Genomic DNA, 27,311 nt, shown 5'->3' with positions numbered 1-27,311 from the left:
GAAACAGGAGACGGTTTGAGGAGGAGTGATCGTGACGGTGTAGCCAGGTGCCGTCTTGAGTTGCCTGCAGGAGGTTCTGGGGACCCCAACAAAGCATTTCCAACCGTGAGCCCGAGGACCCCTGGAACGGGAGGATTGGCAGGGACCCCGGGGAGTGGCGATTACAGACGGCTCCTCGGGAAAGTTTTGCTGCCCAGGTGTCCGAGAGATGAGGCACTGTCCTGAGAATGGGGACGGCAGAGGGCGTAGAAAAGTTAGGAGCTCCTGGGGGTTGACGGGGGCTTCTCGGAGAAAGGAAGAACTGGAGCACGCGGGAGAGAGGGGTTTTGAGCCACGAGAAGGGGACAGCCGGCCGTGTCGAGTGTTTCGAAAAGTCAAAGTCCTGTCTGCCCTGGAAACCGCACTGATCTACACCACTCCAAAAAGAAAGCACTATTCTCTCCATTTTACACGCGTGGAAACTGAGACTCAAAAAGGTAAACAAACACGCCCAACGTGCCACACAGAACAGGACCTCAGCGCGTGTGCGGAGCCGGTGCTCCTCTTACTGCCCCCGCTGCTCCTGCGGCTCCGAACAAGTCCCTTTTTTGTGTCTGGACAGGGATGCCCTTTGGAGAGCCGCCCAGTGGCAGAGGCACCGTAGCCAGCTGGCAGCGCAGGGCGGGGTGACCCCCCTCCGCCCTAACTCCTCCCCAAGCGGTGCGGGAGGGGGCGCGGGGCGGGGAGCAGCTGGCGGGGGGCGCGCCGCGCGGGAAGAGCTGGAGGCGGCCCCGAGCTCCCAGTGCAGCCCGCGTTTCCCAGCGTCCGCGCCCAGCTGTCCGTGCCCTTCGTGCCCGTCCCGCCATGGCTGCGGCCACCTTCCCTCCCCGGCCTCTGCCCATGCTTCTGCTGCCGCTGCTGCTGCTACTGCTCCTGCGCTCCGACCCGGTGCGCGCCGAGAGTAAGGTACTGCGACTGGGGCGCAGCTCCTCAGGGAGCCGGGCGCGAGAGGGCGCTGTGGCGGGAAGGCGGGGGTGCGCCAAGGAGGGTGCCTGAAACTCGGTGCGGAGGACCAGGACAGGGGAGACCCGACCCTCCGGCTTAGCATAGAAGCCACTGGGGCCAGGACTCCAGGAGAGAAGCGTGTAGGGAAAGAAGCACTGGAGATGATAGCAGTACTTGGGATCCGGAGCCTGAGGAAGGGGCGCTGGGACCCAGTCCAATAGTGAATGGAGGCCAGCACCGAAACGCAGGACCTGGGAGAGGGGGTGCTAGGAAGTTGGAGGGGGCTCAGACAGGAGATGCAGTCCGCAGCCGAGGGTAGGGATTCCCAGGAGCCCGGACAGAGTCAGTGTGGAGGTCCGGCTCGAAGTTTCCATGGAACGCTGACTCCTGGGGCAGACCCCTGGGTAACTGCTACCCAGCGACTCCCAGGTTTGCAGCAGCCCCTGGGCCAAGGCTTTCAGGCCATGCTGGGGAGCCAGTGTCCCTCCCCAATGAACCCACCTTGACTGGCCACGTGCCTGCCAGGGATCCCATGCACCCTCTGGAGGACACTGTGCCTCCAGAAGTGGCGTGAGCTGTTTTCCCGTGTTGGCTACAAGGTGCTGCCTTGGCGTTTGTCCAGCAGATCGGGGTTCAGAGCCCACCTTCACTTCTTAGGGTGACCTAGGGTCTTCACCTCTCCGGGCCTCCGTTTCCTGCGTCCTGCACTGGGGGTCTCTAGGTTAGTGGAGGTCACGCCTGTAAAATGTTTAGCACCTGACCTGGCATCTTGTAGGTAACCAATAAATGATACTGTGATTATGAAGTCTCACCACAGGAACCCTAAAAAGTGGGGTGAGACCCAGAATGCAGAGAGAGCAAGCACTTAGGGTGTCAGAGCAGGGCCCCTTGAGGGTGATCTGGAAATGAGCCAATGAGGATGAGGACGGGGCTGGAGCTAGGGAAGGGCAGGAGGGAGGGAGGGCCCTGCTCATGCGCATGAGAGCACAGGAGTGATTTCTCCTGAAGTTTTTCCAGCCTCTTTTCTGGAGAGAAGGGAGGCTGCCCTGTCCACAGGCAGGAGCCACACACTAAGTATGTGAGCGGTGGGCATTGGTGAAGGTTCAGCTCGGGGTATGAAGACAAGTGGGCTGCAAGTCCTGGCCACATGCTCCTAAGACAAGAATGGGAGGAGTATTGTTCTCATTTTATAGATGGGAAAACCAGGGTGTATAGACAGGCAGCTGGCTTGTGAATAAAACAAACAAACAAACAAACAAACAAAAAACAACCCCTAGCTTCTGACCCTTTGTTGTCCTTTGACTGTGTCACCTTAGGTAAGTCCCTGCCTGTCTTTGAGCTTCAGTTCCCCATCTGAAAAACAATGTCTCCATTCCCCTCCATACAGGACCTTCTAGGATTCCCTGGCCTAGCTTAGGTACGAAGCCTCCCAGATAACCTGATCGGCACTTTGCCCCTCTCTTCTCTGGCTGGGAGGAATATTTGGTGTTGGGCATCCTCTGAACGATGCAGGGAGCAATGCCGCAGAGCTTGTGGGGGAGGGCTAGCATTCGAAACAAAGGGAAGACAAAGAAAACCCAATACCCTGTTTATGTAGTGAGTCAGTCAAACACTTGCTAGGTTGGGTGTGTGTATGTGTGTATGTGTGCGTGTGTGCGTTTGGTTGTCCCAGGGCAAGATGGGGCTGGTGGGGTGGGGCGGCACGTCCTAGAGTGCAGAGGACGAGGCAGCTGGGGGACTCAGCACAGCCCTCCCCCAGACACTTCCCACCCCACACTGCTTCGGCCAGCTGGGAAAAATAAAAATCAAGTGATGGGTGAATTTACTTCACATTCCTCAGCACAGCCGGACTCCTGCTGGCTCTGCAGAGAGCTGTTTTCATTATCACCCTCTCCCTCCCACATAACAATTCTTCCTCTCCAAGCCTGTCCTATTTTCCCAGGTTGGGGGGAGTCCTTGGGAGGGCCAGCTGGGACATGAAGTCTATCTAGGGCTCCAAAGGGTTAAGCTGCACCCCCACTCTGGCTTTCTGCTCCTAGGAGGTCCAGGCTCCTCTCTTGCCCAGTACTTTCTGGAGTACAGGGGCAGCTTCACCCTAGCCCAGGACAGAACTCTGCAGCCAGCCAGCAACTTGCTCAGTGTGTATTAATTTCGTGTTTATAGCAAGGTCTCTCTTGATCAAGATTTGAAGTTTCCATGTAAGGAAGTGCTTTGTCCAGCTTGGGGATAGGAGAGGGAGTTCTCAGCGTCCCTGACATTTCTGAGGGGCTGCCCACGTGGAGGTTGGTTGGGAGAGAGAGACAGGTAACCACATGACACCCAGCCGTGGCACCAGAGATCTCCGGGAGCCTGCTTTTGTGCTGTGCATCCTTGGAATGTGGCTAATTCCCCGTGTCTACCTCAGTCTCTCCATCTGTGAAAAGGCTGCTAGTGCCTTACTGCTCCATGTAATCAGATGTGGGAAGGGGTCTTGGGCCAGCCCCACCACTGGGCCCCAGAATGGGGGGAGGCCATGACTTGAGGGAACTGGGCCAGGAGAGCAGGAGCGGCTGGATCAGATGTTCCAGGCCAGGCTGGTCCCGGGGGCTTAGGTGTTGCTGTGCCTCCGCTCCAGGAGTTTCCGCCTGTGGGTGTAACTGGAAACAGGCTCCGCAGTAGGGCAGGGATGCAAAGTGATGGAGACCTGCACACAGGGAGTGTGGGGCCAGCCCCACAGGGTCTCTCTGCTGGGAAGGCCTTCCCCAACACTCGGGTGGGCTGGGGGACCCAGAAAGAACACAGCCCTGAGAAATATCCTGTGTAACGACCCCCATACCCAGCACTCACATTCAGGACCTTACACAACTCCCCTGCCAGTACTCTGAGGCTTCAGTGGTCCCTCCCCATCTGACCGACTTGAACACGGAGGGGCAAAAGAGTCAGGGTGGGGCTGCCCAAGTACCCTGGAGAGAGCTCCAGGAGTTTGGGGAATTGGGGGTTCCAGGGCACTTGGCCTTTTGTGGGCATCCAGATGGTCTGGGGAGCTTGAGAGTCTGAGGCAAGGGAGATGGAGCTGAGGCCAGGGCACCTGCATCTTTCAGGTGCACTCTAGCTAATTCTGAGCCACATCCCCCAGTTGAGAACTCATGGAGATGACAGGGAGCTGTGGAAGTTTGTCGAGCAAGAAGGTAACAGGCCGTCAAACAGGAGCTTTAGGAAGATGAATCCAGCAGAGGGGAGTTTGCTGGGTTGCCCAGGTAGCAATTAATGCAGCCTGAACTCAGGCTGTAGCCATGGAGTGAAGAGCAAAGGAGAGAGACGGGAAATACTTTGAGGGAAGAAGCAGAAGAACATTACTGATGGGTTGTTCTGAGTAGGGAGGCTCAGAGATCTCGGTTAGGCAGGAGGGTAGGTAGAATGGGTTTGAGGGGAGATGCTGGGTCCAGTTTTGGACACAAGCCTGTGGGCATCCAGGAGGAGGTGTCCGGCTGGCAGTGAGCTCTAAGGCAGAGAGGTCTCTGCCTGCAGGAGGACAAGGAAGCTGGTCATGAGGGGAGAGAGAAGGTGTCACAATTTGAACCTGTTCCATTTCTAGAACATTCCACAGCTTCAATCCTCCCCTTCCCAATTCTAGCCAGATTTCTCCATCTCTCTACAGAAGAATGTCAAGCACGCCCTCTCTCCATCTTATTGTGGGATTTCCTTGCAAATACCTAGGGACCTTTTTAAACACAATCCACCCACTCTTCTGGGGGCTTCGGCGATATGTGCCAAGTGAGGCTGCAGGGAGAGATGAGGGGCTGAGGTAAGGACTTTCCTGCTTGGCAGTAACTCCAGCCCTCATGCGCGGGTGGGGCAGGTTGGGTCGGGCCCAGTGGGAGCCCCAGGTCCTATGCTCCCCCATGGCCCAACCCAGGACCGCCATCTCTGTCCCAGGTGCTGGAGAAGCCCTTGCCTGGTGACTGTGGCTGGTCATGGGAGGAGCAGCATGTTAAACAGATCCTGGAGTCAGGCCGTGCTGTGTGACCCGGGGCAAGCTCCTCGACTTCTCTGATGATTAGACTTCTCCTCTCTCACATGGGGTTGTGCTGAGAGCAAAGAGCAGTGGAAAATGATGTGCAGATGTGAGGGAGGGTAGTTGGCAGCCACTGTAATAACATGTGCCACTTAGAGAGCAGTCCCGCTGTGCCAGGCTTGGTGCCAGGTGCTCTGCAGGCATTGCCTCATTTTGGCCGCGGGACAAGTTTGCAAGGAGAGGACTGTTGTCCTCATTTTACAGAGGAGAAGGCTGAGGCTCAGAGGGGTCAAGGCCCTGCAGGGAGGGGATGTGGGAGCTGGGATTCGAGTCCAGGCGTGGCTTCCCACCATGGAGTTCTGCCTTCTGTAGTCAAGCACCACAAGACATAGTAATCACAGGTCATCAGGCTCTTTCTGGGCTTCTGGCAGCTGGTGCTGGGAGCAGAGGCCCTCTTCCGATTCCTCGGGGCATCAGGGCTGTGGCCGCCCCCCAACCATCAGGACGCAGGACCTCATCTGCACAGGGAAGGAATGTTGCGGTCTTATGTAGAGGCTGCTGCTGCTGGGGTGTGAGTTGGGATGAAGGATGGTTCCAAAGGAGGCGGCCTCCCTGGCCTGGCCACACAGAACACACCCACGTCCACCCGCTGGGCTCTTAGCCCAATCTGGGGGCGTGAGTGGACATGGCTAGGGTCCCAGCAGAGCCGGGAAGGCCCAGAAGTCTCGAAGAGAAGGTACTAGCGGTGATCTGAGGAATGAATGTTCAGGACACCAAGCCCGGCTGTCGGAGAGAAGCACCCGCAGTGCCCACAGTACCCATTGCCTACGGGGGGGCCAGGACGAAGTTTCCACCGTAGCTGCCCCCTTCCCCATCGCCCTCATTCCCCAGGGGCCTGGAAGTCCACCCATTCTGGGCTGTAAATCCCCTTAAATGAGTCCTTTGATGGCTCTAGGGCCCAGTTTCCTCCTCTGTGGGGCGATGCTAAGAATATCTGCCACGCGGAGAAACAATCGGCCAAACAACCCCTGTTCATCACGACTGGTGGTAATAACAGCTATGCTACCCAGACTTCTGTGTTGCTCCTGGCACTGGACTCAGCATCGTTCTCGTCCCCCATCTCAGTCCTCACGCCGTCCCGTGTTGGATAGGCACTAGTAGTACCCTCGCTTTACAGCTGAGGAAACCGGGGCGCAGAGAGAGAGGCTAACCATCGCCCCATGCTTCCCCAGAACTCAGCGAGTTCCCAGTAAACGTCTCTTCCCTGTACTCCGCTCCAGGTTTGTCTCCTTCATCTACCATCTGTCCACCGAGCGTCAGCTGAGAGCTGCCCACGATGCAGGTTCCGCCCTGGCTCCCCCTGACTGAAACCCTTCTATGATGCCCCGGTGTTTTCAGGAAGAAGCCGAGACCCTCGGCCAGGCTGCAGGGTCCTCCTGAGCCAGGCTCTGCACCCCAAGCCTTACCTCCTGCCTCCCCGGGCTCCCTGTGAGCACCAGCCAGAGCGAACCTCCTCCAGACCCCCCAGATGCCAGGCTTGTCTTTACATATTTGATTGGCTCTCTCTGGAACACCTTCCTCCGCCTTAAAGATACCCCAGGGCTGCACTGCTCTGAGCAGTCTTCGTGAATAGCTCTGTGCTCTCGGAGCTCACCACGCCGGCTTCTTCCTCCATCTATTTCTTCCGTACCTCCAGCTCTCGCCCAGGGGCTGGAAGATGCCAGGGCTCAAACAGCTGTCTGAGGGCTCAGGGGAGACGCGGAGTGCCTAATGCCCACTCCCAGAGGGCCCTGGGACGCACATGGGTGTCAGGCTTGGCAGGAAGCCCAGAACTCAGTCAGCGCTTGGTGGCTTTGGGGAGCGCTAAGTAGCCATGAGCGCTGGAATGTTTGTTAACTGAGCCATAAACGACTGTGTCCCAACAGCCTGGAGCTCAGGGTGAGCGGGTAGAGCCAGCGAGGGAGGTGGCGGGTTGGGGCTCCACAGCCCCCCTGGTGTGTCAGGGCAGGCTGGAGGCAGTGACTGTGCCTGGCCCCTGCCGCTACCTCACTGAGCTGATTCCTATAGGCACAAAGTCCTGCTGACCCCAGTGACTGGTGACCAGAGCTAGACACTTGGGTGTGTGGAATCCTGGGGTGGGACTAAAGGAAATGGGAGGAGTCGAGGGAAACCACTAAATGGAAGTCACTTTATTTCATTTGGTCTTCGCCACAAAGAGTCTTCCATTTTACCAGCGAGGAAATGAGGCTCAGAGAGGTTGTGTAACCTCTTTAAGGTCACACAGAGTGTGAGGGAATGGCTCTGTAGGAGAAGCAGCATAGACCAGTGATTCCGATCCAGAGTTGGTCTGCAGCCAGATCTTTTCAGTCAAAGCTGTGTGACCTTGGACAAGTGACTTCACCTCTTTGAACCTCTGTTTCTTTAGCTGTACGAATAAAGGCTCACTCTCACTAAGTGAGAAGCTCTGTTCTTTACCTATATTAACTCACTGAATCTTCACAACTACCCCACAAAACAGGAGTGAGGAAATAGGCACAAAAAGATTGAGTTGCCCACAAGTTCACAGTTACTAACCCAGGCTCCAGACACCATGCTGTTAGCCCTGTGCTCTCTCATGCCTGCAAAATGCAGCCTTACTTATCCAACAGGTACTTACAGAGCTCCTGCTACAGGCCAGGCAGGCACTGTTCTGGGGACATGCATGGGAACTAGACAAAGTCCCTGCCTCTAATGGTGCCTTCAGTAGAGTAGGGGAGAGAAAAAAGTAAACACAGATATGATATTTCAAATGGTGGTAGGTGCAATGAAGAAAAAGCCACTAGAAGAAAGGACCAAGAGTAATGGGGGGTGGGTGGTCAGGAAAGACTTCTTGGAGGAGGTGATTTGTAAGTGATTTGAGGGGATGAGCCAAGGAAATGCCGGGAGGATACGGGTGTCGGGATGAAGGCGCCGCATCTGCAAGGGCCCTGAGGCTGGAGCGGGTGAAGGACAGGGTGGCAAGGGAAGGGGCTGAGGAGTGAGTGTCAGCTCATGTAGGCGCTGAAGGCCGTTGTAAGGACTTCGGAGGTGGCAATGCCCTCCCCACACAGGTGTTATTAGAGGGTGTGGTGCCCACTGAGATGGAGGGAGTGCCCAATAAGAGGTGTCCATGTGTTTTTACTATTGTGGTAAAATGCACATAACACGAAATGTACTGTGTTAACCATTTTAAAGTGTCCAGTCCAGTGGCATTTCATGCATTCCCAGAACTGTGCAACCGCCGCCCCGACTTAGTTCCCGAACAGTTTCTTCACTCTGAAAGGAAGCCCCGTACTCATGAAGCGGGCACTCCCCATCCCCCCGGTGCCCACTAAGTCCTGGCAACCATGAACTGCTTCCCGTCTCTATGGGCTTGCCTGTCCTGGATATTAATATTGATGGGACCACGTGATGCACAGCCCTTTGTGTCTGGCTTCTTTCACTCAGCTTCATGTTTCCAATGCTCACTCACGTTGTAGCAGGCATCGGCACTCCATTCCTTTTCATGGCTACATAGTACTCCATTGTGTGGGTGTACCACCAGTTGTTTCTCCATTCACCAGCTGATGGGCATTTGGAATGCTCCCACCTCGTGGCTGTTGCGAACCATGCCACTGTGAACATGTGTGCCCAAGTCTTTGTTTGAACACCTGTCTTCAATCTTTGGGGTGTATACGTAGAAGTAGAATTAGGGGGTTGTATGGTAATTCTACGTATATTAGGGAACAGTCAAGTTGTTTTCCACAGCATCCACTGGTATTTTAATTAGTGTTATTATAACACTCCGTTTTCCTTGTAAGGGCTGCTAGCTTCTCTGCCACCTGTGACCACCTCCACAAAGGCAAGGCAGGTGGTGGTGGGGGGGGGGGTTCTGCTACCCCGCCCTCTCCTCTTTTCCTCTTTTCCTCCCCGCCCCCTCTGGCCTTTGACTCACTCAAGCCCCTCTTCTAGGTCTTCGGCGACGTGGACCAGGTGCGGATGACGTCGGAGGGCTCCGACTGCCGCTGCAAGTGCATCATGCGGCCGCTGAGCAAGGACGCGTGCAGCCGGGTGCGCAGCGGGCGCGCGCGCGTGGAGGACTTCTACACCGTGGAGACCGTGAGCTCCGGCAGCGACTGCCGCTGCTCCTGCACCGCGCCGCCCTCCTCGCTCAACCCCTGCGAGAACGAGTGGAAGATGGAGAAACTCAAGAAGCAGGCACCCGAGCTCCTCAAGGTACACTTTCTGGGTGGACATTCGGGACGGGAACACCTTGTGGATGAGCACCGGGCATGGGCTGGCGCCAGGCTTTTCTCCCAGTGACAAGTCCTCACACTTTAAGGCAGGTGCTGTTATCGTCCCATCTCACAGGTGAGGAAACAGAGGCTCCCTGTCCCCTGACGGGAAGCCAGTCAGTGATGGAGGCAGCATCCTTTGGCTGGTTTCCCTGAATGTAAAGCCCTTACCACCTAGTCCAGTGTCCTGTGTTTTACCCAAACCAGTTCTTCTGTCGGCACCTCTCCGTGATATTTTAAATTTTGTGACATGTTATTGTTTTCAGTTAGTAATAATAGTTCTCTATTCACGTGCCACCTGCATGTCAGGTGTTGTGCTAAAGCTCTTTTTACAGATGATTCTTCTTAATTCTTAAGCCGCTCTGTGAAATACGGGATCTTTGTCATTTATAGACGAGAAAAGAAAAACGAGGTTTGGGAAGTTAGGTCTCTGGCCCACACTCTCACACAATGACGAGTGGCCTCAAGTCTACAGCATGCTTGACTGACTGTTGTGCCCACACCCTCCTTACCGCACACCATAGGCAGGTCAGAAAGAAGCACCAGCTCTGGGGGACACAACACAGCCCGTGTCAGGGCCCCCCACCGGGGCCCACAGCCAGCCAGGCACCTTTGTGCCATTCACACAAGGCTCAACTCTGTGCTTGGTGGGGCTGGGATTTGAACCCGGGTCCTGCTGTGTCCAGAGCATGAGATCTAAATCACAGTGCTCTCTTGTCTTCCTTTTTGTAGTGGACCAGACAATTGTGATGCTTTTGAAAGTATCCTTTTTTATTTTATAATTTCTTCCAAACATGTGGGTGTCAAGAATCGCGAAGTTTAGTGAACTGTTGCCCTACTTGAAAGCTAACAAGTTAGTCCGTCAGTTTCCTGGATGCTGGCAGAAGTCACAAGCCTCCTGGGCCAGAGACAAAGGACTTGATTACTCGGAGCAGCCAGAGTTTCTGTATTTGCTTGGTTCTCCCGCTCCAGCTCCCACAGGGCAGGTGCAGTGAGGGCCAGCCAATACCTGCACACAGTGGTGTTTTTTTTTCTTCTTAAAAACATTTAAGAATTTATTTATTGATTTTAAACAGAGGAAAGGAGAGAGGCGGAGGGAGAGAAACACTGATCTGTTGTTCCACTTATTGATGCACTCGTTGATTGATTCTCGAGTGTGCCCTGATCGGAGATCGAACCTGCAACCTTGGTGTGTTGGAACAATGCTCTAACCCACCAAGCAACCCGGCCAGGGAAAAGTGGGGTGTTTTTCAAAAGAGGCGTCCCCACTTAGAGAATCCAGTCTGTTACAAAGGACACTGAGTGTGCCCCCCCTGCCCGAGGTTCCAAGGCTGCTCCCTGTACAACAAGACGGCCTGGGACACAGAGTCAGTGCCTCCGCAGACAAGACATGAAGAACTGGCCCAGTGTTTGGGTGAAAACGTGTTCTTTAAATTTAACTCTAGCTCTGGCCGGTGTGAGTTGGCTGGAGCATTGTCCCATAGACTAAAAGGTTGTGTGTTCGATTCCCCGTTGGGGCACGTCCAAAAAGGTGACCGATCGATGTGCTTCTGTCACATCAATGTCTCCTTCTCTCTCTCTCTCCCTTCATCTCTCTCTCTAAAAGCAATGAAAAAATGTCCTGAGGTGAGGATTAAAAAAATACATAAATTTAACTTTAGCTTTATTTTTGTAACAACTGGATGGATACCAAAACTCTCAAAGTTGGTGCAGGGGGGTAAATTTTAGGCCAAATGGCCCCTTGAGGTCTTGGCAGTCCGTGGACCACACGGCCTCCCTGGGCATGGAGGCCAAAGTCTCCGGAAGCCTCTCTCACTTTTTGTAACCACCTTATCGGGGACAGTCAGGGCCAGCGCCGTCCGCAGCCCACGCTCCAGGCCGCACGCCGGGACGCACCATGTCTCTTCAGACCGCCAGCTCTTTGCACCAGCTGTTCCCTTGGCCTGGAAGGCCTTTCTCCTGCCACCTTGGCTTGCTCAGAGCTCAGCTCAAACACAACTTCTTCCTGGCAGACTTTACTAATCTATACCGGCTCCCAGACAAGGTCACACCTGATCGTGAAGGATCTGGGCCCCTGGGTGTGACCGTCTGCGGTCCCTGGCCTGGGCACCTCTCTGTTACTCTCTGCGTCTCTTGCCAGCCTGTGAAGGACCATGAAGCCTCATGTCCATCTCGCTCATTACCATCCTTAGTGCCGGGCCCAGAGTAAACGTCTGCTGAGGCTGAAGAGGCTGAGGCTGGGACAGACCAAGGAGGGCCCAAGTGCCAGGCTCAGGAGATGACAAGCTGCACGCACATGGGCAGCGGGGAGCCACAGGAAATTATCTAGCAGGGGAGTGACGTGTGGGCAAAGCTGAGCTGCGGGGAGCAGCTTCGGTGGCTGGAAGGCAGCAGAGTGGAGCTGGAAGGCTCCCACTCAGCCCGAGTCAGTAGCCATCAGTGCTGATGCCCACGGAGAGCTCGTTGCGTGCTCGCTCCGTGCTGAGCCCCGTCCAGACCTCACTGCTTCTCATGACCCCGTTGACCCCTTTCACAGAGAAGGAAGCTGAGGCACAGGAGGATGCACGTGCGTGGTTTGCAGACTATGCTCCACAAAGCCCCGCCTGTGCCGTGCAGCCTCGAGGCCTGAGCAAAATTGTAGGAGAGCAGAGAAGGCTCCAAGCCCTGCCCCTGCTCCCGCCGGAGCCCCCGCCCCCTCCTTCTGTTTTAGAGACCCAGGTCTACTCGGAGAAAAGCTCTCCAGCCTAAAACAGCTGGAACACCCCTGGGAGAGTGGGAGTTTTGCGAACTGTTGTGGAAACGGTGGGTGAGGACCCGGCAGGAGCGCTGGCCTGCGCAGGCCCTGAGGGACGCTGCAGGCCTGGGAGTGGGGCCGGCTGGAGGGTGGGCTGGAGGAACCGCCCTGCCCGCAGAGCCGGGGGAGGCTGATTTCCCAGCCTGTCCCTTGGGCCGAGGGGCCCCTGACACTCTTGCTGGCACCCCAGCCATCGAGAGGGAAATGTCCTGTCCTGACTAGGTGTGACAGAGGGGAAGCTCTTCTCTATGGAGAAGAGCCCTGGGCTGGGCTGGGCAGGGGAGACCCAGCGCCCGCCACTGACCTGTTGTGTGAGCCCCCCTTCTTCCTTGTCCTGAGTCTCCCCGTCTGGACACAGGACAGGAGCAGTAAAGCATGAAGGAAAAGAGGTTTGGGTTTCAGCACACTGGGTTCTGCTCCTGGCTCCACTGTGGAGCACCCAGGTGACCTGGGCAGGTCACTTCACCTCTCCAAGCGGCAGCTCCCCAATCTGTGTGATGAAGATAAAAAAAAAAGTCCAAAACCCACCTGCGGCTGGGTCCCCAGAGGCAGACCCTGCGGCGAACAGTCCACGTACAGGTGTTTCCTAAGGGATGTGCTCCCGGGAGACACCGCACAAGGCTCAGGCGCAGGAAGGGAAAGGGGCCCGGCAGGGCTGCAGTGTCAGGCCAGCACCAGCCTCAGCCCCAGGGGACACTGGAGTATGAGTGACAACTCAGTTGCCCCACTGGGACCAGGCAGCTGGCTCTTAGGTGCTCACACCAGTGGCTCTTCGAAGTGAGTCACAGATGCAGGGCAATACAGGGGGGCACGTGCAGGCCAGGTGTGGGCATAGGAAACAGGAGGGGGGACCCCGGGGGGTGGTTGGAGCCTGCCACCACAGACCTCACGGGGTGTCGGGAGGATCACATGGCACGGCTCACGGGAGCCCCAGCACTGTGCCGCCACATGGCCGGTGCTCAAAAGATGGGCCTGTTGCTTTTCTCCGAAGGGTCCAAGAAGGCCATTCCAAGAGTCTGGGGTTCTGGGGTTCTGTGCTGCGGTGGGACCCCTCTGCCTTCTGTGTGCGGGGCCTTGTGCTCTGCTCTTCCCCTAACCCTGCCCCTTCCCCGGCAGCTGCAGTCCATGGTGGATCTCCTGGAGGGCGCCCTGTACAGCATGGACCTGATGAGGGTGCACGCCTACGTCCACAAGGTGGCCTCCCAGATGGACACGCTGGAAGAGGTAAGGGCAGGGCACGGGCCAGCGGCCAGGCTGGTACAGTGCTGGGGGCCGAGGGCAGTGTCAGCAGGGAGCCTGGGCCATTCTGTCTCAGCCCTGGTGGCTGTCAGGAGCTGGGCTCCAGCAGCAATGGGGGGGAGGGAGACACAGTCCACAGGGTCCTGACTGTGGGGCAGAGCTCTGATGGGCTCAAGGGCCTGCAGGACGCCAAAAAGCCTGATGGAGAAACTGAGGCACCTGGTTGGGCCCTGCCGGTTGTATGAAAGGGACAGGGAGGGGCTAAAATTGCAGTCGTCCTCACTTTACCAAGACCAGGACCCACCCGTCGCACAACTCCAGGGCACAAATGCCACGTGAGCAGTGCCCCCTTGAGGTGGTGCATCAGGGTGCAAGACTGGCTGCACCCACTAGGGGCCAGGCGTCAGGCACCTCCCACGGAGACAGAGGCGCTGAACCCCTCCTCTGGGTCAGAGCAACGGGGTGGGAGGGCTGGGCAGGCAGCTGGGACTGCCCCCCGAGGTCAGGGGCAGCGGCGGGCGAGCACGGGCTGCCAGGCTGCGGGTTCGAGGTCTGCATCTCCGCTGGCACAGCCTGGCCTCCGCCTGTTTCCTGCATCCGGCCTCTGCTGGGAGCCTGGGGACTTGCAGCTGCCAGGAGTGGGCGTGGGGGCTTCCTTTCCCAGCTTCCTCTCCAGAGGGAGGGGGCACCTGGGCATCCTGTGCCCCTGGGTGGGAGATTAACCCCTTCCTAACCCCGAAGTTGAAGCCACAGTGGCTTTTAATTATTCAAAAAGTGTTCGGTGAGTGTCCGCCCTGTGCCAGGCCCAGGCCAGCATGGGAGAAAGTAATAATGGTTGATTTCCACTGAGCACCGTGTTTTCTGTGCACCTGGTACATGCCAGGCTCCCTGTGGCCGGCTCTGCAGTCATCCTTTGACCTTTCCTCTGGTAACCTAAGGAAACGTTCACTCACTTCACGTAACAGAGCAGCCAGTCTGGAGGGCTGGTCTGCCGGGCCTGGAACAAATCAGAAGTGATTTCCACAGCCACAAAGAAATGATTTCTAATTATCTTCTGTTTTGCATTGTCTGTGCTTTGCTTCTGTTCACTAAGTGATAATTCTATGAAGGAAAAATAGTACTTTTTTGCTAACCCAGGAGGAGGGGAGAGAACAGCCCACCTTGGGAGGCGTTGGCTCCCTCTTCCTTTATCACAGAGGTTCTCGACCAGGGGCTGTTTTGCTCGCCAGAGGACGGTTGGAAATATCTGGAGACATTTTTGGCCGTCACAGTTTGGGAAAGGTGGGTGGTGGGTGCTACTGGCTTCTAGTTGGGTAGATGCCAGGGATGCTGCTAAACATCTTATAATGCACAGGACACCCCCCCCCCCAACACAGCTGCCTGACAAATGTCAGTGGTGCTGAGGTTGAGAAAGTTGCCTTATGCCATTGGCCTTCTGTGTTGCCCGTGGTCTAGTTCAGAAATCACTTTCTTGTTCCTTAGCATTACTGGTCCTCACAGGCACCCTGGTATTCAGTTGTTATTATGATAAAGATCCTCATTTAATGGGCAAGGAAACTGAGGCTCAGACAGGTCACATCACTCACTAGCTCAGGATCCTCAGCCCAGAAGTGGAGCACAAGGATTCGAACCCAGGTCTGTCCGACTCCTGCCTGCTGCCTCTGGCGCCCTGAATTTGTTCACACCCGGGGCTGACCAGACATCAATCACTTGTAGGTTATCTTCTCTGTAAAAAATTTCTGTCAATGAAATTGTGAACTCGTAAGCTCCAGGGCTTCACAGCAAAGAGGTGCTTCCTTGTTCTGACTCTAGCTTCACCCGTTCCAGCTGAGAAGTAGACTCGGACAAAGGAATTCCACACACACCCCAGACCTGCCTGGGCTTTGGGGACCTGGGGCTGATTCCAGGCCACTCGGCTTTCCTGAGTCCTGCCCAGTGGATAAGGCCAGCCTGGGCGAGAGCCCAGTGACAGGGACCCCTGGGTTGCGGGGTCCATAGAGAGGAGCACAGAGATCCGAGCAGTCCTGTTTCCGGCAGGATTCAGAACCAGGGGCCATGAGGGCAAGGCTGGGGCTGCTGACGCCAGGCAGGCCGCGTGCCCTGCAAGGGGAGATGATGGGCGGGCAGAAGAAACCCGGAAGCAAAAGCAGAGCTGTGGGCGGAGCCAACACCACCCAGGAGAGAAGTCAGAGACTTGGGGATAAAAGGGACCAGAGTCTCGCCCATGGCCAAACTCCCGAGTTTCACTGTTTGAGCATTTTATTAAAAGGTTTTTATATAGTTATGTATCACTTGTGGAATTAAAAGGTAATTTTAAAGTAGCAAAAGGTTGGTAGCGAGTTAAATCACGAATACCTAGGGACTGACTAAACACGCTGTGGCCGGTCGGTACTGCGTGGCCAGGAAACAAGTGGCAATGGCTGTATGTGCAGACACGGGAGAGTTCTCGAGGTGGGCGCAAGTGAAAAGGCAAAGTGTCCAAAAAATTAAAAGGAACCCATAACAACTGGCTGAGAAACAAAGGTGGGAGGAAGACATTTTTATACCCATTTGTACTTTTTAATTTAGTACTGTGAAGATACTATGTCTATTTTTCACCCATTCACTCTTTAAATAAAAAATAACTACGGGGTCTCTTAGCAGCGTGCTTTTTTTCAGCCAAGCTCACGGCGGCTGCCCCTGCCCACAAGAGTGGGCTGCAAAGCCCGATGGCAGGTCCTGGGTGTCCCCCCAGGATGAGGGGTGAGAGGCTGTGAGAGGAGGTTGGAAAGACCTCAGTCCTACCCCCACAGAGCATCAAGGCCAACCTGAGCCGGGAGAACGAGGTGATGAGAGAGAGCATGCGCCACCTCAGCGAGCAGCTGCAGCACTACGAGAACCAGTCGGCCATCATGGTGAGCATCAGGAAGGAGCTCTCCAGCCTGGGCCTCCAGCTGCTGCAGAAGGACTCGGCCACAGCCCCTGCCGCCGCCCCAGCCACAGGCCCTGGTAGCAAGGCACAGGTGAGAACGTGGCTGTGATTACGGCCGGACTTCGAAGCAGCACTGGGACTGGGCTGGACTGGGAGGGGGGTGGGGGGGTACAGCTGGAGAGTCCACAGCAGGGTGGGGTGCAGGGGGGCCTGCTGTTCTGTGAGCACAATAGGCATGGTGAGCTGGGAGCAGATGTGGGGATCCAGCCGAGGGGTCTGTTCCCTGAGCCAGGCATTTGGCAGAATCCTCTCTCCCAAACCAGTGGGACAAAGGCATAGGGTCGACCCTCCCCACCTGGCCCCGGGAGACTGGGAGACTGGGTCTGCTGCAGCAAAGCACTTCCCGCCTCCCCTGCTGTGGCCGGGCCCCTGGCTGGGTTGAGCCTGCTCAGGGGCAGTCAGGCAACACCTCGGGCACCCCACCCCTGTGCGCGAATGCCTCGTCCTCCACCCAACCCGGGGGTGAAGGGCTCCTGCGGCAAACCCTTGGACGTTCCATGGTCAAGCTCGGAGCTCAAAGTGATTAGAGGTTTTGTCACCGGGAAAGCCACCTTGGACAAATAACACACCTTTGTGCAAACTTGACAAAGGCCCTCCTCTGGGCAGGCAAACTGCAGAAAAAGCTCTTCCTCAAGGAACATAAATTAGAAAGAGGAGCCCCTTCAAGTGGACAGATTGTACAAAGGTGCCTTCCTATGATCAACACACGCCAGAACGTACGGCTTGGCGAGTGGAGTAAGACTAGATCTCAGCCCCGTTCACGCCCCTCCGGCCAGTTACCTGTGCTGCCACAGCGGCCTAGTGGTGGGTGAGTGGGGGATGGAGGGAGCTGGTGTTGCAGAGTCCTGCTTTCTTGCAACATGTTCTCGGTTTCCCGTGACCAACTGCGAGGAGGGCGACCCTCGCCCGTTTGGCAGATGAGGAAACGTGGCGTGAGGTCATGGGGGAGAGGTGTCTGCGCTGGGACCAGAAGGGGCCGCGTGTGCCTGCCCAGCCGGCCTGCTTTGTCGCCAGCCCCTAGCCTGCTGGTAGTGCCTGGAGGAAGCCTGGAGCCTTGGCCCAGAGCTGGCTTCCTGCTCGTCTGGTGGCCAGTTCCACCGGCGTGTGAGTCATGCAGAGGCCTAGACACTGCTCTCGCCCATATCTCCTGGAGACTCTGCCTAACAATGGTCGGCGTCACAGGCCCTGTGTTCTCACGCCAAGCCAGCAGTCAGGACATTTAAAAGGAAGCAAAAACAGCGAAATTCACAAAATGTTAGAAGCTGCATGCCCTAAGGGCAATGTCCCAGAGACCAGCTGTCCCAGACCTGAAGGGCTTCCCAGGATGCAGGACTTTCAGACCTAGAAGCAGGGAAGTCCCAGGCACACTGGGATGAGCTGGCCACCCTGCCCAGGGCCTCAGAACCTCTCCTCTGTCCGTAAACAGAGGCGGATGCATGAGAGAGCCAGTGGGAAAAGCTGACCACTATAGGCAGCCCCCTTCAGGGAGTGACAAGACTTAGGAAATGGGACAGGAATCCAACCAGTCAGGCTGGCCTTCAAGCCTGCAGGGGCGCTAGAGAGCTGAGTGGAGAAACTGAGGCACACCCCGGTCATGGATGTACCCACTACGGGAGGGAAGCTGTGTGGCTTGATGAGCACCTGGGATGTAGGGCCAAGGGCAGCATGACCACTTCCGGCCCCACATGCTGAGCCTCCACAGCACCCCCCACAACATCCCTTCTACCAGCCCCCAAGTCTGAGACTTCCCTTCCCTCCCAGGACACAGCTGGAGGAAAAGGCAACAAATTCGGCAGCGGCGTGCAAAAGAGCTTTGTAGACAAGGCCCTCGCAAAACCTCCTAAGGAAAAGCTGCTGAAGGTGGAGAAGCTGAGGAAGGAGGGCGGCCAGGGCCGATTGCCCCAGCCCACAGCCAAGCCCCGGGCCCTGGGCCAGCAGCAGGCGGTGATCCGAGGCATCACCTACTACAAGGCGGGCAGCAGGGAGGTGACCGAGGCTGGTGAGTTGGAAGGGGACTGGAACCTTGGGGATTGGGGGCTTGCTAGTGGACAGCCACACCCCAGGGATCTCGCACAGGGCTCCGGGGTATTCTCTGCAGCCTGGGGTTTCAACTCCACTGCTTACCTGTTGGTGCATCGGTTACACGGTGGCATACTATTCCCTCAGGGGGTGGTTGGGGACGAAAGGATATGATCAACACAGTGGGCCACTCAGTCCCTTCCCAGTATTCACAGCCATCTCTACCCTCGCTGCACTTTTCCTCCTTCATTCAGAGATTTGCTGAAGGTCCACTGTGTAGTTGTCACGTCACCCAGAGATTCTGCCTAATATGGAGCTCACAGTCTAGTGGGGACAACCGTACCCACGACCAGGCAGCTGCCAGTCTGCGGCGGGAGAGTGCAGGGGCCGCAGCCAGGCCAGATCTCTGAAAAGTGACCTGGGCCCTTTGGGGCACTGCCTGTGTCCAGACTGGCCTTGGAATGGATGACTTCCCCAGCACCTCCTCCCACTTCTTATCTCCCCAAAGGAGCTCCCACAGACACCTATCCTTTTCCTGCAGCCTCTCGCTGGATCACAGTGAAGGATGACAAAGTAATCCACCGAGAAACAAGAGACCAAAGTTCCAAGAGCACCCAAATTCCAGGCCATCTCCACTAGCGTGGCTCCTCACTCTTCCTCTGAGAACCCCAACCCCAGATGCCTGCCTTCCCCGGATGTCCCTGAGAAGTGTCCCGAGCCTGCTCCCTCCCCTTTCCGGGGCCCTGCTGACCACCTCCTCCCCTGAGGCCCTCTGCCTAGCCCATGTCCGAGAGTGCTGAGAGGTGGGACTGGGAGGAGCCCATCTCCTTCCAGAGCCTCCTCAATTCTTGGTCTCTCAGGGCTCGGGGCCCTCTTGCCTTAATGCCTGGTGCCAGCAGCTGGCCCTGTGTCCTGCCAGCTCAGCCTGGCCTCTGACCCCTGGCTGGGACACTGCCCAAGAACAGCTGCAGGCATCTGACTCTGCCAGCACAGCCCGTGGGAACAAGCCCCCTGCCCTGGCAGGCTGCCAAAGCCAGGACCCCAGGAGGGCCCCCTGACCCGAGGGCGTGGCCCGTTCCCAACAGACTCCAGGGGCTGCCCTGCAGTGGGACCTGGCTAAACCTTTGTGCAAAGAGGAAGCCCAGCCTGGAGAGTACAGGAAGGAATCAAGTCACTGTCCTAGAGTCAGGGACCTCAGGGCACCCACTGGGGGCCACTCTGTCACAGGAACCTCGGCACCTTTCCTTTGGCCCTGACACCATAGTTTTCTGAGTACTTTCACCCTGTTTGCCCTTGACCCAGGGCAGGAACCAGGCTCAGAGAGGTGAAGTCACTGACTCCAGGTCTCTCAGCAAGTTGTTGGGACTGGAACCCAGGTCAGCAGGCTGTAGAGCCTGCCTTAGACACCTTCACAGCTTTGTCCCTGGAGCTGAGGAGTCTTTGTCCCCTGCTGTGTGGCACTGAGTCTTCCTGCTTCCCCTACCCAGACCCCATCCACCCCAGCCCAGGGAAGTGTGTGGGTCAGGGACCACCCAGATGGCTCCTAGCCAGGTCCCATGGATTCAGAAAAGTCCTCTTGTGAGCAAAGCCTGTGCCAGCAGGGGAAAGAGAAAAGGGGGAGGGGTGCCAACAGAGACAGGAGCTAGGAAATGAGTGAGGGGACAGAGAAAGACAGAGACCTGGGGTCCGGAAGCTGACGGGAAGTTGGGTGCACCTGCCCCTACTTCCTTGAAGTGTCGAACACTAGGTCAGAGAAAGTGGGGGCGGGGGGCTCCAGGAGACAGGACTGGGAGGTCTGGGGTGGCTCTCTGCCTCCTGGAGCTGAGCCTAGGAAGTGAGAGAATCGGTTCAAGAGTTTGACAGAAAGGAAAGGGGTCTCGCATTCGGCAGAATCCGTGTGAATGTTTTGTGCCCATTTTCCTCTAATCAACAACAGCCTAACACGGGGAACCTTGCAACTCTCATCCCAACGAAGGGGAAGCCATTAGGCGGGGGGGCTCGGAGCCGGCCTGCAGACCACGGAGCCCACTTTTCCAGGCTGTTCACTCTCCAGGGCCTCCCCTGCCCACTTCCCAGGGCCCCAGATCGGGGAGCCCACTGGCCTGGGCAGGACCCCAGGAAGCAGCAGGTACAGCGAGGATGTGAGCTCAGGGTCTTCTCTCCACAGACAACGCCCTCAGGAGCACTTCCAGGCTGGAGCAGCTGTCGCCCCAGATGGAAGGCAGGCCACCCGAGCCCAACTCTGAGAAGGCCGGGCCCAAGGCCTCCCAGGGAACGGACTTGGCCCCTGACACCCCCTCTTCGAACTCAGCCATCACCCCCAGCCCTGCCACCAGTCCCCTGCCCACTGAGCCACCTTCCCACCCTGCGGTCCCCAGCCAAGGTGAGTAAGCCTCTCGGGTCAGCAGGCTCCTCCCCTGCCATGGGCCAGAGCCGCCTGCAGCCTGGGTTTGCAAGCCTTGGAGCTACTGGTACATGTTTAAAGGGTTATAAGAAAGAGAGAAGATGGGGCAAAAGTATATGGTCTGGGAAGCCTAACATGTTTAGTATCTGATCCTTTACAGGAAAAGCCTGACAACATTTACCGTGAAACCAGTAGGGTTTTTCAATGAGTTCTTTTGTAAAAGTCATTAGAATCCCATCATCAAATTCAACAGCTGTTCTCACATCTTTCTCTCCTCTCTCCAGTGTTTGGCTCTGTGTTTAGGTCTACATGTGTGGATTTGGGCTTGTGCCTTTTGGTAGAAGTCCTCCCTGTGAAATCATCACGCCCAGCCTTCTGAAGGGCATCCTGGCTGCTGGTGGTGACGAGCCACACGCGTCCAAGCGCGCTCCCTTTTTAGAGATCTTCCCCAAGGGTTCATCAGCGGTTTGAACAACAGCTGCAGCTTAACTGGGTTCCTTGCAGCCTATTCCTAACGTCAAAAAATGGGACAGAAGCTAAAGATCTGACACAGAGGGGTCTGGCTTAGTAAGTTTGAGGGCACAGCTGTCTGGTGGCCTGAGAGAACCCTGAAATCGCATCATTGAAAGGCCATTTAATGATGTGAGAAATTACTCAGTGGAGGGGAAAAATGGGGTACATGAAACTATATTCAGAAGGACCATAGGTTTAAAAGTCATCTGCATGATTGGACATGTGAAGAGAAGGAAGGAAATACATGTTAGAAAATTTCTTTAGACAGTAGGATTTTGAATTAGTTTTATTTTCTCCTTTTCTAAATGTTCCACCTTTTTGCAATGTTCAGACATTGCTTTGATCGTGAGGGAAGGAAACACAAAAGACTGCGAACAAAACGTCTGGAGGGATTTACGCTAGACCTTGAGAGCACACTCAGGACCGTGGCTCTGACTCGGGCCTCTGCGTCTGAGTACCAGACGCTGCACCCCTTGCTCCCCACAGGCAGAGAGGCCGGCTGCGAGGGCACCCTCCGGTCCGTGGACCCCCCGGTGAGGCACCACAGCTACGGGCGCCATGAGGGAGCCTGGATGAAGGACCCCGCCTCGCAGGACGACAGGATCTACGTCACCAACTACTACTATGGAAACAGCCTGGTGGAGTTCCGCAACCTGGAAAACTTCAAGCAAGGTTGGGGACCCTGGAGGTGGGGACAGGGCAGGGGTGGGTGGCCGGGGGAGAGTTCCCCCATGGAGACCTGGCCTCCTCGCCTTGTGGTTTCCTGTGGTCCAGACTTCCCTGGCCTGGCCTAGCTCCGAGTGGTCAGCCAGCCCAAGGAGCATCCGGGCACCCCCTGTTTGCTAGCACTGTGTCAGGGGTTGGAATGCCCCAACAAACAAGATGGCCATGGCCCTGCCCTTAGGGGTGTAACTTACTGCCAAGGGAAATGATCCTTCTGGTTTCCACTAGTGCTCATTTTGTGCCGATCACCTGTGTGCGTCAGTGAGTCAGCTGTGTTATCTTTATAACTCCAGGAAGTAGGGGTTATGGCCCTGCCTCATAGCTGAGTGGGGCCCCAGGCCTTAGGGGAGCTGCAGGTCTGGGCAGGGAAAGACAGAAGTTTGGTTATCAGATTTGGGGCATGGTGGGGGAAGGGGTCATTTAGACAGGACCCACGCTCCAGAAATGCAGTCTTGTGCGGGAGGCAGAGACTTAATGCAACGATTGGACTATAGTGCTAGAGGGAGAGCTCAGGGGGCGTGAGAAGCCAGCCTGGAGATCAGGGAAGACTTCCCAGAGGAGGTGACACTGAGCGGAGCCCGGGAGGAAGAGCAGGAGGGAGAGGAAACTGTGTTCCAGACAGAAGGCCCAGTGTGTGCGGGGGCTTGGCAATGAGAGGACGCGCGGTGGCGTGGAAGGCGTGGGGAGGGTACAGTGGGAGAGTAGGCTGAGGCCAGCCTTGTGCGCTGCATGAAAGGGTTTGGACTCCCCCTGAGCTGTGGTGTCACGGGGTATTGATCCAGAACAGCTGAAGTCCTTCCTCCGCCAGATCAAACTGACCTGGTCCCTGCCTCCAGGGGCGCATAGGCTGACATGGGAAAAGCCAGGGAAAGGTACCAGGATAGAGGGTATGGGAAGCCAGAGCAGAGGTCCTCACCCAAGCTGGGGAGATCAAAGAAGGCTTCCTGGAGGAGGTAACATTGGCCCAGGGCCCTGAAAGATAAGGAGGCATCCCAGGCCAACAGGACAGGGAATGGCAGTCCAGGCAGAAGAAGGAATGGGGGCTGGCGTCAGCCTGTTTCTGAGCCCTGGCCGTGCTACTCCATCACTGGTGACCCTGAACTCTCCGAACCTGTTTCCTCACCAGCAGATGGGTTACTGGAAGTCCTTCCTTCATGGGACTGCTGGGATACGGTGTCTGGCCCAGCTCCAGGCCCATAGAACACTCAGAATCTGGCTTGCTGAGCCACTCCAGAGCCCTGGGTGGCTTCCGTGCCCCTGGGTGGGCTGAGGGTTACCAGAGGCCTTGGTATGACCGCCGCCTCTCCACGCAGGCCGCTGGAGTAACGTGTACAAACTGCCCTACAACTGGATCGGCACGGGCCACGTGGTGTACCAGGGCGCCTTCTACTACAACCGGGCCTTCACCAAGAACATCATCAAGTACGACCTGCGCCAGCGCTTCGTGGCCTCCTGGGCGCTGCTGCCCGACGCTGTGTACGAGGACACCACGCCCTGGAAGTGGCGCGGCCACTCGGATATCGACTTCGCTGTGGACGAGAGCGGCCTGTGGGTCATCTACCCCGCGGTGGACGACAGCGACGGGGCCCAGCCCGAGGTGATCGTGCTGAGCCGCCTGGACCCTGGCGACCTCTCTGTGCACCGTGAGACCACGTGGAAGACGCGGCTGCGGCGGAACTCCTACGGCAACTGCTTCCTGGTGTGCGGCATCCTGTACGCCGTGGACACGTACGACCAGCGGGACGGCCAGGTGGCCTACGCCTTCGACACGCACACAGGCACCGACGCGCGCCCGCAGCTGCCCTTCCTCAATGAGCACGCCTACACCACCCAGGTCGACTACAACCCCAAGGAGCGGGTGCTGTACGCCTGGGACAACGGCCACCAGCTCACCTACACGCTCCACTTCGTGGTCTGAGGGGGGACGGCGCTCGAGGAGAGGAGTGACAGTGGACACAGGGGCTCTCCATAGTGACTCCTGCGAGGGACTCTGTCAGCAAATACTTGTTGGGGACCAGGCCAGGGGCTAGGGGATATGGCGTGTGGGACAGCTGGCCAAAGCTTCCTGAGCCCCCCAGGGAACCACCGGTGCCGCCGCCTGCAGAGCACTGCGCCCAGAGTGTCCCGTGCACTGACCCACTCCGTCCTCCCCACCATGTGCTTGGAGGCAGGGACGGTTAAGCCCATTTAACAGGTGAGGACACGGAGGCTCAGAGAGATAAGGTCCCTTGCTTAAATAGCCTCAGTTTAGATCAGGCAGCATTCTGCCACCACAGCCCCCTTCTACAGAGGAGACTCGGCCATGCTGTCCCCTCTGCATAGCCCTCCCCTCCTCTCCTAATCTGTTTTCTGGCAACTCTGCCTCCTTCCTCAGGGCTTCTGAAAATCAGAGGCCTTCAGAACCAAGGCACTGATGTTGGGTGGAGGCCAGCCGCTGGGTGCCACCTTGGGCCCTGTTCGGGTGAGCTGTTGGTGGCCCTGGGCTTCAGGCTCCTTGGCTATCCCTGCTCCTTGCCTTTGCCCAGCCCTCCCCGCTCCCCACCCGCTGTCCAACCACATTCCAAACCTCCAAGGTCACCCAGCCAGAGTAGAAACCACACCCCAGGAAAAAAAACCCAGCCCCCAATGCAAGAGCCCCGCCCTCTGCACTCATTTCGATTTTCCCTTCCTCGTCAGTGATGTCACTCGTTTCTGCTGCACAGCGGAGAAGGCTGCAGGTGGCTGCCCACCAGCCACCACTCTCAGGGGGCGGAGGGGGGGGGGCTGGGCCAGGCCCCAAGGCTTCCTCTCCACCCAGAAGTCCTGTCTCTGGCCACATACCCAGACCATGACACCGCTCCCCAGTCCCTCCCAGAGCCTTTGGGCCTGGGGTCTACTTTGACCTTTCTCTCTGGGCCTCTCAACCCACAACCTGTATGTACTCAGGGATTCCTCCAGGTCTGCCGTGAGCAAGACCCTAGACCTGAGGCCAGGGTGGGGCAGGAATGAAACAGCTTCCCCCTTCCTTGTCAGTCCTGACTTGGGCATTATGAGGGATGGCCGGGAGCCGGGGGGTGGGGGGCACTGGGGGAGGTTGAGATTTGAGCAGTTGGGGCCAGGAGAGGCATTGGACCTTCTTTTGGTCACAGGGAACAGCCAGAGCCCTCTTCCTGACTTCAGAGATATTGGTGCCAGGGTGGCCCCGAGCCCAGCACCTGGGGTTGAGGCTGCACTGATGGGCCCCCCACCCAGGGCTGCTGGCAGCTCCCTGAGCCTCAGACCCAGGCAGCGAGACCTGCGGGCCTGCCCCTCATCTGCTTCGGTCAGTACTATTAAAGCTGGGAAGAAACGGCTCCCTCTTTCACAGAAGGAGAAATAAGCCCAGAAAGGTTTGGAGAGTGGCTCAGGGCTCCACCGGGAACAGGGTACAGCCAATTCCTTCCAGAAGGTCTTTGTCTAGAGTCCTTACTCCCCTGGCCTAGAGGCAACTCTGTCCGGGAGGGTGATGGACTACCCAACACCCAAGCCACCCCACAGCCCCACACCTCTGAAGGGCATTTCCTTTTGATCCATGCATACCCCCAGACCCTGCTCCCCTCACTCTGGCCCCACGCCAGCTCTGGATGGGTGTGCATTCGAACACCCGGTTGCCACGGTAGGAAATCTAGCTGCATACCTAAGAGTGCAAGGAAATGCCTTCTGTGCAGAACACATTTCTTTGTGCTGTCGGGTGGTTTTGTGTCGTTGGGCATTGCCAGGTGACGTTTTGTTGAAGCTGTAACTCACCCCTGAAATAAAGGAGGATGATGTCGCCCAGCAGAGCAAGGCCTGACTCACAGCGGTGGACGCGCCCAGCCTCCCCCACCCAACTGTCCCGGCTCCAGCCGCAGGCTCTTCGAGGGGGCTGCGTTTCCTCTGGCTTTGGGTGTGGGTTTTATAAGACTTTCTTTTATGATATCACAGCCCAACCCTGTGAGAAGTGTCTGTGCTCCTCCCTCTCCACTGGTCAAGAAAAGGGAAAGTGAGAACGGACCAGTTTTGCAAAGTGAAAGTACAAAAGCAAAATTGTTGTCGGGGGAGACGGCTTTGGCGGCAGCCTCCGAACACGCACTCAGCCCCTCGGGCCCTGGTAGGTGAGCTATGTGGTAGGAACAGTAATAGTCCTTGTTTTACAGGTGGTCAAACTGCACCCCGCACATGTTAAGTCACTCGTCATGTAGGTAGTTAGGTGGAGGGCCAGCTTCCAAAGTCAGGTAACGTGACCACCTTCATCGACTGAACATCAACAGTGGGTACCGAGCGCGCCATGTGCTTACATCTCCAGAGCAATAGAAGGTGCATACTCCGAATGTGTCCATTTCACAGATGAGGACACTGAGGTGGAGGGACTTACCCAAGTCCCTCCACAGAGCAGCTTAGTCTGTGGCAGAGTTGGCTTTCTGGGGCTGGTCGGTACCTTTTCTTTGCCACCCGTGTGCCTCTGTAATAGCAGCTCCAAATGGCAGCCTTTGCTTTTATTCAGCGTGGCCAGACCTCAAACTACATCCATATACGAGACCCAAGAAAGAGGTTGGGGTCAGCTGGTAAACAGCCTCGAATGCCAAGCTGAGGAGAAACTGCCTGCAATCACATTTGGAACAAATTAACAGAAAAGAAAACTCGGGGTCAATTGGATTTATAGCGAAGCCCCAAACTGACTGTTCATTGTCAGGGATCTTGTAAGCTGTCATGTTTTCTGTTTTGTTTTGGCCACTGGGAAGCTCAAGGTCAAATTTGAGATGATTTTTAACAGTTGTACTGAGTCTCCCGCTGGACTGTGGCTTTATTCTACCTTCCTGCTTTTACCTTTACTCTAACCTCTTCATTTTTATTCTATTGTATCCATTTTTGTAAGTTGCCACAATACCTTTTTTGCAACAAGGTGGCATATACCTAAATAAATACATGATCACAAGCTTGATTTAAAAGCTTTGACTAAATGCCATGGTCTACAGTCCTTATCTGAACACGGACATTCAACAACTTTTAAAAAATATTGAGTTCGCCATGAGACTTGGCTCTGTCACTCTGCTGTTGCTGGAAACTGATCTGAATAATGAACTAGGATGGAAGAATCCAAATCAGGCCGAACACCCGTCCCTCCCTGGGGCCAAGGAAAAGCGAATCATTCCCAGGGTGTTCAGACCCTGCCCGCAGCGCCCCCTTCCCTGTGCAAAGGAGGAGGCAGCATCTGTGCCCGGTCCCTTAGGAAGAGGGGTGTGAAGGGAAAGACATGCTTTCGTGGAAAAGAACATCGTGGCATTGGGGCGGGGGCCTTGAGCATCACTTTGTCCGTGTTCCCCAAACTTGAGTCATTTGCATGCAGACCTCCTTTGAGATTCCTTTTTTGGGCAGCATAT

The 27,311-nt window shown here is 56.5% G+C and overlaps 1 protein-coding gene across 2 annotated transcripts; it reads left to right on the top strand.

Moving 5' to 3' along the window:
* Positions 1–26,891, top strand: OLFML2A (olfactomedin like 2A). 2 transcript variants are annotated; one of them, XM_037162597.2, is made up of 8 exons: positions 1–476; positions 8,948–9,211; positions 13,181–13,288; positions 16,096–16,305; positions 18,036–18,273; positions 20,461–20,676; positions 21,697–21,882; positions 23,247–26,891. In XM_037162597.2, the coding sequence occupies exons 2-8, from the start codon at positions 8,975–8,977 to the stop codon at positions 23,849–23,851; spliced, it is 1,800 nt and encodes a 599-aa protein (XP_037018492.2). In that variant the 5' UTR covers positions 1–476; positions 8,948–8,974; the 3' UTR covers positions 23,852–26,891. The 2 variants fall into 2 exon arrangements, with proteins under 2 accessions (XP_037018492.2, XP_037018419.2); XM_037162524.2 differs by lacking the exon at positions 1–476 and adding an exon at positions 724–945.
* Positions 26,892–27,311: the final 420 nt, after the last annotated feature.

Source organism: Artibeus jamaicensis, unplaced genomic scaffold, assembly GCF_021234435.1.
Source record: "Artibeus jamaicensis isolate MK-2021 breed Jamaican fruit bat unplaced genomic scaffold, CSHL_Jam_final contig_471, whole genome shotgun sequence".
In the NCBI taxonomy this organism is placed as follows: Eukaryota; Metazoa; Chordata; class Mammalia; order Chiroptera; family Phyllostomidae; genus Artibeus; species Artibeus jamaicensis.
This window is presented reverse-complemented; position numbering and strand designations above follow the sequence as displayed.